A 12,935-nucleotide genomic window follows, 5' to 3' on the forward strand; every position below is an offset into this window, starting at 1 on the left:
ATTTACCATCAGTGTTTGTTTCATTTTCTTGCCTCTGATGATTTAGGTTGGAATAAGGTTCTAGCATGTTGGTGCCTCAGGTGAGTGAATGACTGGGGGACAGGGCATAGCAACGCTGTGCCTGATCTTGTCATTCTTATACATCAACTCTTCAAAAATTCTAGTAAGGGATCAGTTGCTGGAATTGCATACAGTAATGACAATGTTATGTTTTACTTCCTATTCAAAAGCACAAATAGACAAACTGTGGAGCCTCAAAATTGGGCCACCATCAATTAACTTGGAACAATACTTTTGCAGTAATCAGTGTACTAACATTCCCTTTGTGACTGATAAACATTACATTGGATGGTGCATCTACCCACTGGGTCAACAGAGGAACATAAAATGCACTGTACGTTAATTGTGGCTAAAATTGCTTCATGAGAAACTAAGCATTCTATTCCCCTGAAACTACATCAACATCATCTTTGAAGCTAGAGATGTGAAAAAAGTACTCTTCAAATTTGATTTATAAGAACTAAATCAAAAATGGAAAAAATTGTTAGCAGTATACAATTGGTTAGTAAGTAGGTCAAAAATCTAATCACTTATCTAATACATCTTCTTGCTTCTCTCAGTATATTTCACTATCTTCTTGTGGTTTCTTTCAGACCATCAGACCCCTATCTTAAAATGTGATTCATATCCCAGCCAATGTTTTTGGAAACTCTTATCAGTTCTTAGCATTGCATACTCTACAGCATTTGCATTTTTTAAAATTGACCTATTTTTCATTAAAGAGAACAATTTTAGAAAAAAAAGTTAAACTGGAAGAAATCTATGGTTTAAGAGGATATCTTTTCCTTTGAAATTCATAAAATCCCTTCACAGCACTCAGGCAAAAACGAACATATTGACAAAATGTAGCTGAAGAATAAGATATTTTATCTGCTCTTGAAAGGTATTCAACATCTCCCACAAAAGGCTGGATTGTATCCAGCAAGAAATGAATGCTTAGATATCTGTCACTGAGAAGAAAGTAGCATTGTGGAGGATTCCAAAGAAGTTGAGGGAATAAGTTAGATTAGACCTGAAAATAGGTGTGAGTGTTGGAATGATGATGATTGCAATACATGCAACATACAAACTTTGTGCTGCCTGTTGTTTATGATGACTAGGGCATGCAACAAGTGCTAAGTGTGTTGATGAGTGGCTGCACACTCTTGAGAGGCAACTCTTGTGAGGTTAGCATAACTTCCAATTAGACCATGCTAGTTAAATGAAACCTGCATTTCTTAAAAGCAGAGCTGCGTTTTGTGTTGCATCAAAACCTAAATTCATTGCAGAAATATCTTGGATTCAAGAAGGAAAATGGAATACTTGACATTCTCAGTCAGAGCAGTTAAGGTCATGAGTTAGGCAGCATGATCATTGTCCTCTCTCCACAAAGGGACCAAGAAACTTTCCAGGCAAACACAGAGAAAGTAATGAGAACAGCTAACAGAGGCCTAGCTCAGAGAAGGGCAAACTGAATGTTAAATATTCCTGAGTGCAAGGTGCTCAGAAAGTACAGAAAATGAAGGAAAGGAGGAGGGGCAACAACATTTGTCAAGAAGTGCACTGTGGGTGCTGGAGAAAGATGTCTCAGACGATCCAAGAACAAAATCAATTGGCTAGAACTGAGGAATAAAAGGGGTACAATTACATTTCTAGGTGTAGTTTACAGACTACTAAATAGTGGAAAGGATGTAGAGGAACAAATCTGCAGAAAACTTATACAGATACAGTAGAGTAATTATAAAGGGAGACTATGATTACCCAAATATTGACTTGGATAGTGTAGAGAAGGGCAAGTGTTCTTGCACTGTATTCAGGAGAGCTTCCTACAGCAGTATATGTCTAGTCTCAATAGGAGAGGGGCAAGGTAGCTGAGAGTGTAATAGGTGGATGGAGGTGGGGGTAATGGTGATAGATCAGAAGGGAGAGTGGAGTGGATAGGTGGGAAGGAAGATAGACAGGTAGGGTCGGTCATGAGTGCAGTGCCGAATTGGACGGTTGGATCTGGAATAAGATGGGGGGAGAGGAAATGAGGAAACTGGTGAAATCCACATTAATGCCATGTGGTTGGAAGGTCCCGAGGTGGAAGATGAGGTGTTCTTCCTCCAGGCTTTGGGTGGTAAGGGTTTGGCAGTGGAGGAGGCCCAGAACCTGCATGTCCTTGGCGGAGTGGGAGGGGTTCAGCCACAGGGCACGGGGTTGGTTGGTGTTGGTGTCCCCGGAGATGTTCTCTGAAGCGGTCTGCAAGAGGTGTCCCTGTCTCCCCAGTGTAGAGGAGATCGCATCGGGAGCAACAAATACAGTAGAAATATGTGTGGAAGTGCAGGTATAACTTTGATGGATGCGAAAGGCTCCCTTGAGGCCTTGGACAGAGGTGAGGGGCAGGGTGTGGGAGCAAGTTTTTCAATTCCTGCAGTGGCAGGAGAAGGTGCCAGGAGGGGAGGGTGGGTTGGTGGGGACATGGACCTGATAAGGGAGTCGCAGAGGAAATGGTCTTTACGGAAGGTGGATAGGGGTGGGGAGGAAAATATACCTCCAATGGTGGGGTCCATTTGTTGGTGACAGAGATGGCGGAGGATGATGCAATGTGTTCGTAAAAGGATGAGTAGGGACATTTGGGACAAAAAAAGGCAGGATAATGGCTGAGATGTTAAATGAATACTGTGCATTGTTTTTATCAAAAAGGGAATTACTACCTAGGCCATGGTGACAAAGGACAAGAAACAATGTGAGTGGAAGGGTTCAAGAATGATGAGGTAGAAATGTTGGATGGACTGTTGGTATTTGACAAGGCACTGTGACCAATAAAATGCACCCATGGATTTTAAAGGAAGTGAGAGAGGAAATTGCAGGGGCAATTCAGTCTTCCCTAGACTCAGGGAAGGTGTCAGAAGACTGAAAATTTGCAAACATTATGGTGATATTCAGCAAAGATTGTAAGGAGATTCCTAGCATTTATAGACCATTCAGATTAACTTCAATGGTGAGAAGCCTCCAGACTCAATTATTTGAGATAGAATTAACAGTCGCAAGGAAAAAGGTGAGTTGATTGGCAAGAGACAGCATGAATTTCTGAAGGGAAAATCATGTTTAACTTGCTAAAGTTTTTTGAAGAGGAAACAGAGAGGATGGATGGTAACTTTGTTATTATAGACCTCCTAATAGTCAGAGGGAAATTGAAAAACAAACTTGTAAGGAGATCTCAGCTATCTGTAAGAATAATAGGGTAGTTATGGTAGGGGATTTTAACTTTCCAAACATTGACTGGGACTGCCATAGTGTTAAAGGTTTAGATGGAGAGGAATTTCTTTAAGTCCATATAAGACAATTTTCTGATTCAGTATGTGGATTTACCTACTAGAGAAGGTGCAAAACTTGACCCACTCACAGGAAATAAGGCAGGGCAGGTGACTGAGGTGTCAGTGGGGGAGCTCTTTGGGGCCAGCAACCATAATTCTATTCATTTTAAAATAGTGATGGAAAAGGATAGACCAGATCTAAAAGTTCTAAATTGGAGAAAGGCCAATTTGACGGTATTAGGCAAGAACTTTCGAAAGCTGATTGGAGGCAGATGTTCGCAGGTAAAGGGATGGCTGGAAAATGGGAAGCCTTCAGAAATTAGATAACAAGAATCCAGAGAAAGTATATTCCTGTCAGGGTGAAAGGGAAGGCTGGTAGGTATAGGGAATACTGGATGACTAAAGAAATTGAGGGTTTGGTTAAGAAAAAGAAGGAAGCATATGTCAGGTATAGACAGGATAGATCAAGTGAATCCTTAGAAGGGTATAAAGAAAGTAGAAGTATACTTAAGAGGGAAATCAGGAGGGCAAAAAGGGGACATGAGATAGTGTTGGCAAATAGAATTAAGGGGAATCCAAAGGGTTTTTACAAATATATTAAGGACAAAAGCATAATTAGGGAGAGAAAAGGGCCCCTCCAAGGCGGCCTTTGTGTGGAGCCACAGAAAATGGGAGAGATACTAAATGAATATTTTGCATCAGTATTTACTATGGAAAAGGATGTGGAAGGTATAGACTGTAGGGAATTAGAGGGTGACATCTTGCAAAATGTCCAGATTGCAGAGGAGGAAGTGCTGAATGTCTTGAAACAGTTAAAGGTGGATAAATCCCCAGGACCTGATCGGATGTACCCGAGAACTCTGTGGGAAGCTAGAGAAATTATTGCTGGCCTCTTGCTGAGATATTTGTATCATCGATAGTCACAGGTGAGGTGCCAGAAGACTGGAGGTTGGCAAATGTGGTGCCACTGTTTAAGAAGGGTGATAAGGACAAGCCAGCGAGCTATAGACCGGTGAGCCTGACCTCAGTGGTGGGCAAGTTGTTGGGAGGAATCCTGAGGGATAGGTTGTACATGTATTTCAAAAGGCAAAGACTGATTCGGGATAGTCAACATGGCTTTGTGCGTGGGAAATCATGTCTCACAAACTTGATTGAGGTTCTTGATGAAGTAACAAAGAAGATTGATGAGGGCAGAGCAGTAGATGTGATCTATATAGACTTCAGTAAGCGTTCGACAAGGTTGCCCATGGGAGACTGATGAGCAAAGTTAGACCTCAAGGAATAAAGGGATACAGAACTGGCTCAAAGGTAGAAAACAGAGGGTAGTGGTGGAGGGTTGTTTTTCAGACTGGAGGCCTGTGATCAGTGGAGCGCCACAAGGATCGGTGATGGTCTTCTACTTTTTGTCATTTACATAAATGATCAGGATGCGAGCATAAGAGGTACAGTTAGTAAGTTTGCAGATGACACCAAAATTGGAGGTGTAGTGGACAGCGAAGAGGGTTACCTCAGTTTACAACAGGATCTGGATCAGATGGGCAAATGGGCTGAGGAGTGGAGAGATGGAGTTTAATTCAGATAAATGTGAGGTGCTGCATTTTGGGAAAGCAAATCTTAGCAGGACTTATACACTTAATAGTAAAGTCCTAGGGAGTATTGCTGAACAAAGGGACCTTGGAGTGCAAGTTCATAGCTCCTTGAAAGAGGAGTCGCAGGTAGATGGGATAGTGAAGAAGGTGTTTGGTATGCTTTCCTTTATTGGTCAGAGTATTGAACACAGGAGTTGGGAGGTCATGTTGCGGCTGTACAGGACATTGGCTGGGCCACTGTTGGAATATTGCGTGCAATTCTGGTCTCCTTCCTATCAGAAAGATGTTGTGAAACTTGAAAGGGTTCAGAAAAGATTTACAAAGATGTTGCCAGGATTAGAGGATTTGAGCTACAGGGAGAGGGTGAACAGGCTGGGGCTGTTTTCCCTGGAGCGTTGGAGGCTGAGGGGTGACCATATAGAGGTTTATAAAACTATGAGGCGCATGGATAGGATAAATAGACAAAGTCTTTTCCCTGGGGTCAGGGAGTCCAGAAGTAGAGGGCATAGGTTTAGGGTGAGAGGGGAAAGATATAAAAGACACTTAAGGGGCAACGTTTTCCTGCAGAGGGTGGTACGTGTATGGAATGAGCTGCCAGAAGATGTGGTGGAGGCTGGTCCAATTGCAATATTTAAGAGGCATTTGGATGGGTATATGAATAGGAAGGGTTTGGAGGGCTATGGGCCAGGTGCTGGCTGGTGGGACTAGATTGGGTTGGGATATTTGGTCGGCGTGGACAGGTCGGACCAAAGGGTCTGTTTCCGTGCTGTACATCTCTATGACTCCATGACTCTATTGAGGTGTACATGGACTTTCAGAAGGATTTTGATAAAGTGCAGCATAACTGACTTGTGAGGAAAGTTATAGCTCATGGAATAAAGAAGTCAAAATTTGCAGAGTGATAGAAAAGAGAGTAATGGTCAATGGATCTTTTTGAGCTGGAGAAAAGTTGTAGTTGAGTTCTCAAGGGTTGAGTTTGGGATCCTTCCTTTTCCCGATGTATATTAATGATTTGGATCTTGATGTGCAGGATACAGTTTCAACGTTTGCAGATGACATGAAACTTGGAAGCATTCTAAATTATGAGGAGGGCTGTGTGAAATTCTAAATGTTTATAGACAATTTAATGGAGTGGGCAGATAAGTGGCAGATGAGCTTTGATGCAAAGAAGTATGAAGTGATGCATTTTGATAGGAAGAACATTGGAAGGCAATAGAAAATGGGGGTCCAGTTCTCAAAGGAATGCAGACTGATGTATCTGTGCGTTGACCATTGAAGATGTCAGGACAGATTGAGAGAGCAATTAATAATGCATACAGTATCCTTAGCTTTATTAATAGAGGCATAGAGTACAAGAGCAAGTAAGTGATTTTGAACTTGGCCATCAAGCATCTGGAGAACGACTCAGAGACGGAGCTATTGACTCCGAGGCTAGGATGCATTGCATCACAAGACATAAACCTTCTAGTGGCTAAACAAATGTTTATGTATAGTTGCAGGTAATATATTTACATAGCATTTAAATTGATTCGTGAACTATACCAAGCCATCGATCTATAGAGATATCTTTGGGACAGGTCAAAAAACCACCCTAAAGTGTAAGGTTCCAGGGAGGAAAGATTAACTCAAGTATATGTTAGGGAGAGGCTAATTTGTTCAGCCTTTTAGAATTTGCAACAGTCTTTTAGAATTGTTAAGTTTCTAATTTCCCTGCATTGTTTCTTCACAGACATTAATCATTTTTGTATGCATTATACATGCTCAGCAGATGATACCTTGGGTCTGCTAGTTACTCCACCACCTTGTCTGCATTCAATTTCCTTTGTCGTATTCTCTGTGCAACAGTTCAGACATGTTGTGAAGGCTTTGATTGGAACATCTGCTGACCCATTATTCCCAGAACCAGTAGTAATGTTAGTTTTGAAACAAAATGAAAAATTGCTGAAAAAACTCAGCAGGTCTGGCAGCATCTGTTGAGAGAAAAAGGGTCACAGGACAGAAAACGTTAACTCTGTTTCTTTCTCCACAGATGTTGTCAGACTGCTGAGCTTTCCCAGACTTTCCGTTTTTGTCCCAGTACCAGTTTTGGTCAAGTATCCCACCATGCCTTGATGAGCTCTCATAGCTGCAGTGTCTATTCTAAAATTGTTCATGCATTTTCTATTATCATTTTAATGAGATCAATCGCCTTTACATTTACAGCATTATTTACAAGCTTATTTGTGGATTTTAACTCGATAGAGAGATGATCGTGGTAGGACTGTAGTAATGTTCTGTAGCCAATCCCCCCAACATCTGCTAATTTCAGAACACAAAATTGCTATAAAGCTCAGCAGAATCACACAAAATTACATTAACCTTCAGCAGTGAAACAATATAATTTATTTAAGTAAAATATTGTTACTTCCTAATATTAGCATTTTATTCTTTACGTGAATTTAGTATAAAAGGTTTTAAGAAACAAAAATAATATAAAAGTGGCAAGTGGAATTTAATTTAGATAAATGTGAGGTATTGCATTTTGGTATGGCAAATCAGGGCAGGACTTACACACTTAATGTTAAGGTCTTGGGTAGTGTTGCCAGACAAAGAGACATTGGAGTTCAGGTTCATAGTTCTGTAAAGGTGGAGTCACAGGTAGACAAGATAGTGAAGAAAGCATTTGGTATGCTTACCTTTATTGGTCCTTGCGTTGAATTTAAGCATTGGGAGGTCATAAGGCTGTTCAGGACATTGGTTAGACCACCTTTTGAATACTGTGTTAAATTCTGGTCACCCTACCTTAGGACAGATGTGAAACTTGAAAGGGTTCAGAAAAGGATTTACAAGAATGTTGTCAGGGTTGTAAAGTTTGAGCTACATGGAGAGACTGAATAGGTTAGGGCTTTTCACCCTGGAGCGTTGAAGGCTCAGGGTGACCTTATAGAAGTATATAAGGAGCATTGGTAGGGTGAATAGTCAAGGTCTTTTCCCTAGAGTAGGTAAGTCCAAAAATTGAGGGCATAAGTTTAAGGTGAGAGGGGAAAAATTTAAAAGGGACCTAAGGAGCAACCTTTTCATGCTGAGGGTGGTGCATGTATGGATTGAACTGCCCGAGGAAATGGTAGAGACTAATACAATGACAACATTTAAAAGGCATCTGGAAAGGTTTAAGGGGATATGGGCCAAATTCTGGCAAATGATACTAAAATAATTTAGGAAGTTTGATCAGCATCGACAAGTTGAACAGAAGGGTCTCTTTCTGTGCCGTACAACTCTAAGGCTTTATAACTACATTTAAAAATTGTAAAGATGTATATATTTGCTTTGTATAAAATAGTTTTATTTCTGTACAGGACGCCCATATTTGATCCATATTTTCATTGTACTCAGTGTGACCTTACTTGCTTTGGGAGTTGGGCTGTATCTAATTTGTAAATTAGGTAAGCCATTTGAATTATCTTAACTAAAACCTGCTGTTTTTGTGAATTTGACTTCATGTGTCGGGATGTCTAGTTGAAATAAAATCTACAAATGTACATTGGCGCACATACTAGAACTTGGTTTCTTCCAAGTTGAATTTTTAATTTCTAATCAATTCATAGAGTCATAGAATCCCTACATTAGGGAGAAGGGCCATTTAGCCCATTAAATCCACACCGACCCTCCGAAGAGCATCCTACCCAGACCCACAACCCTACCCTATTCCTGTAACTGTGCATTTCCCATGGCTAATCCACCTGACCTGCATATCCTGGGACACTATGGGCAATTTAGCACAGTCAGTTCACCTAATTTGCATTTCTTTGGACTGTGGGAGGAAACCAAAGCACCCAGAGGAAACCCTGCACTCACGGGCAGAATTTACAGACAATACACAGACAGTCACCCAAGGGTGGAATCAAACCTGAGTTCCTGTTGCTGTGAGGCAGCAATGCTAATCGCTGAGTCACCAGTTCACCCAGAATTGGAATCCTAATTTACATAATTCGAAATTCTAGTGTAAATACTAAATATGAGGCATTGTAGAGTAACAAACATCTGTCTGCCATCCTACTTTACTGCCAGATTTACTGTTATAGAGATTTTGTCCCTTGCTCATTTTGTCTCTATTGTCTTTTCTTTCAAATTGCTGCCATCATGTCAGCTGCCATTTCTATGACTTAGCCATAAAGCTGAATGTTCAGAAGATAACCTGGCTCAGCTTTTCCTTTAGTCTTCCTTTAGAGATCCTGAATATGGTGACTATAGTGTTCTGATCTTTCTCTTCAGATGAAACAATCTAATCCATATACAGTTTTGATTTTGAGATCTGTTTTCAGCTGATTTATTTATGATTGATTCTGCATTTTGTAAATCAATTTACCCTAACATTTTATTAATAGGCAAAGTCAATGAAAGAATTGTATTCACCAATGAAATACGTCTGCAATCAGTTAAAGTTTTGATCATTTACTCAACGGAGAATACACTCTTCCAAAATGTTGTCCTGACATTTGCTGAATTTCTGCAAAGTTCCACTGGAATCCAAGTAATCATTGATATGTGGCAAAAGATCAACATTGCTGAAGTAGGCACTGTTCAATGGCTTGCCACCCAGAAGGAGAATGCGGATAAGATCATTATTGTATGTTCAAAAAGTGTCAAAATGAACTGGGATGCCATTTGTTACAAAACAAATATGAATCCAAATTTGAATAATTCAGAGGACATATTTTCTACTGCCTTAAATATATTTTGTAGTGATTTACAAAATGGTTCATATCGGCATAAGTACATTATTGTGTATTTTGATCAAATAAGTTCAGTTAAAGATATTCCTAGTATTTTTAGACCATGTGTGAAGTACTGTCTTGGGAAAGATATCAATAAGTTTTACAGAAATCTATATGATGCTTCACAGAAACCATGTGGTAAATGTGCTATTCTGATGCCATACCACAATTACAAGATTGAATATAATCAGAAGATGAGAAAAGCAATTTTGGAATTTAAGAATTCACAGAATTCAAATGCACTTGAGATTACACTGGAGAATTTAGAGTTGCTACATGAAAAAAATTTCAAACAAGTTGATACAGGATACCCTCCTCCCTCATACTAAATACAGAGCAGAGCAAATCTGAACTTTAATTCTTGGTCTGTGGTGACATGATCCAACTTCAAACATTGACTCTGTCACCTCAATGCCTTTAGGCTAAGGAGGAAAAACAATGTCCATACATCTTGATGGCAACTGAGCAGCTTGTACCAGAATGATGTGTGCGAACACCAAATGATCAAACTTTTGGTCATGTTTTGCTGGCAGTGATTATTTAGACTACACCTGTCATCAAGGGAATAATTTCATTTTCTTTAGCATCTCCAAGTAATTGGAATCGTTTGACCTGATATCCATGTGGTAATTCTCTCTTGTACCTTCTCTAAAGCTTTGACATCCTTCCTAAAGTGCTGTGCTCAGAACTAAATACAATTCTCTGACTGAGGCCTGAGCAGTGTTATATAATATTTAACATTTGTTCTCAGTTATTCTCTATTAATAAGTATCCATAAACATCTTCATTATCACTTCAACTTGCCCTGTCTCCTTAAGTATCAAGTTCTCTGTGTTCCAATACTCTTTTAAAATTCTATCAGAGTGCTTTGATGATGATTGAAATATGAGACAAAATGTTCTGAAATGATCATATTCTATAGGTAAAATAAAAATAATTTATAAATCTATTACATTCAAATGTAGTCATCATGTCTTTGCATTATAAGCTTCTGTCTGTTGTTTTTATTGTTTTCTTTCCAAGTTAATTGCTTTACATTTTGACTGAATATGAACTTACAAAGACTGAGAAAGAGATCAACAATGATTTTTGAGAATGAAAATCTGTGAAAAAGTATTTGGATAATGGATTGATAGAATGTCTTCCTAGACTTCAGGTGAGAAGTGCACTTTCATCTACACTGAATTAAAACAACCTTGGAGAGAGATCCATTAACATAGAATCACCATGGTTTAGCTTAATTACCAAGTTCTGCTCAGATGTGTTTTTTTAGATTAGATTAGATTACTTACAGTGTGGAAACAAGCCCTTCGGAACAAGTCCACACCGACCCACCCACCGAAGCACAACCCACCTATTCCCCTACATTTACCCATTTACCAAACACTACGGGCAATTTAGCATGGCCAATTCACCTAACGTGGACATCTTTGGACTGTGGGAGGAAACCGGAGCACCCGGAGGAAACCCACGCAGACACGGGGAGAATGTGCAAACTCCATACAGTCAGTAGCCTGAGTCGGGAATTGAACCTGGGTCTCCAGCGCTGTGAGGCAGCAGTGCTAACCACTGTGCCACCGTGCTGTTATGAACTACTTTTCTAAACAAAACTTCAAAACAATTATTTGACTCTGTTATCCTTCCACAGAAGTTTCGACCAGTACAAGCATCCACGAGCCTAATTTATAATTTTTTTTCTGTGTTTCTAGATTGCATCCTTATATTCAGCCTATCATTCTTTTTCACTGAATAACACTCAGCTTTGTTATCCTTGTAAAGCAGAAATGGACAAGTATGAACATAAAATGATTGAGGACAAAACATAGTGAGGAATTATCTAGCTTTTAAAAACAAACAAATAATGTAATCCGATATAATGTATCACCTTCTACCATCAATGAGTCATGCACTAGTGTTGCTGGTTTATCACTAAATTGATTCTAATTACAGGCAATTGTCCTTATTGAGTTCAACGGGTTAGCATATTTTCTAAAAATCTTTTGAAATACACAGATTTCTACACTGAGGTCCAGAAGATTTTGGAAGCTGATAACTCTTTTTAAAAAGGCAGTTTAACAAACAGTATTTAAAAATACACTTTAAATGCAACTTATCATCACCTTTCTTTCTGCAATTTAACCATTAATCAGATAAGTTTTGTAAATCACAGGAAATGAGGGAAGAAAAAAGTAACGAGGAGGCTCAGAACTACCACGGGACAGAAAGTATATGTCAGTCAGTCCTTGTGAAAAGTCATCAGCCTTAAAGATTGGCTCAAATCTTCAGGTATTTGTAGTATTGGAGATGGAACTTGTTGGGAGATGTGTTTTAGGACCCTGTGGAACACCTTATGCACACATGTCTATTGAAACTGCTTTGGAAATTCGAACTTCCAATGGGCTGCTTTCTGTTGTGTGAAACATTACTCAAATGTCTCTGATACAGGGGATAGTTACAAGTGACTTATATTTGCACAGAAAATGTTATGCTGTTTAATACCTCATCTAATTTGGGGATTAGCCAGATTAATCCTGTTTTTGTCTGTCTTCTGCCACTTGAATATCTGCTCAACTTCAGTTGAGATTATAAGCTCTGTCTGCAATTTTTGCCAACTTATTTAAGGGAGGATATAATTGCACTGGATGGAATACAGTGAAGGTTCAATAGGTTGATTCCTGGAAAGGAGGGATGTTTTCTGAGGAAATGTTAAGCAGATGGGACTGATATTTGGCCTGGGCCATATCGTTTCCATACTTATAGAAAGTGTTTTACAACCAACCACACATACAGGTTAATTCCTTAGATCCTTGATCAAATTAAAATGATCTATTATTGAACAATAACTAAATCTTACTGATGATTATATAATGTTCAGGAATATTTGTGATTCTTCAGACTCTGAGGCAGCTTGTTTTAATATGCAGCGGGTCCTGAGTAACATTCATGCTTGGGCTGGTAAGTTGAAGTAAATAGCATGTCACAAAAGTGCCTGACACCAATCATCTCAAATTTCGGACACCATGAAACCTCATCATGGGTAAGGAAAGCTTCTACTGATTATACTCTCCTTTGCAAGGGTCCAGAATGTACTCTAGAAGGAAGTTTCAATGTCCATCACCAAGAGTAGTCGGGGGGAGGTGGTTGGACAACAGCACTATTGACTAAGCTGGTCTGGTATCAAAAAACACTGCTATACTGGGTCTGCAGCAGGTGAGGAAATCGACAAGCGGGAAAAATATATTTGACCCCATCCT

The 12,935-nt window shown here is 39.6% G+C and overlaps 1 protein-coding gene across 1 annotated transcript in view; it reads left to right on the plus strand.

Annotated features, from left to right (window-relative positions):
• LOC132822471 (interleukin-17 receptor B) overlaps positions 1 to 10,010 on the plus strand; it is a 51,293-nt gene extending 41,283 nt beyond the window's left edge. The window contains exons 11-12 of the mRNA XM_060835849.1: positions 8,263 to 8,349; positions 9,292 to 10,010. Coding sequence (XP_060691832.1) covers positions 8,263 to 8,349; positions 9,292 to 10,010 — 806 coding nt within the window. The remainder of the gene's footprint in view (positions 1 to 8,262; positions 8,350 to 9,291) is intronic.
• The last annotated feature ends 2,925 nt before the right edge of the window (positions 10,011 to 12,935 follow it).

Source organism: Hemiscyllium ocellatum, chromosome 14 (assembly GCF_020745735.1).
Source record: "Hemiscyllium ocellatum isolate sHemOce1 chromosome 14, sHemOce1.pat.X.cur, whole genome shotgun sequence".
NCBI lineage: Eukaryota > Metazoa > Chordata > Chondrichthyes > Orectolobiformes > Hemiscylliidae > Hemiscyllium > Hemiscyllium ocellatum.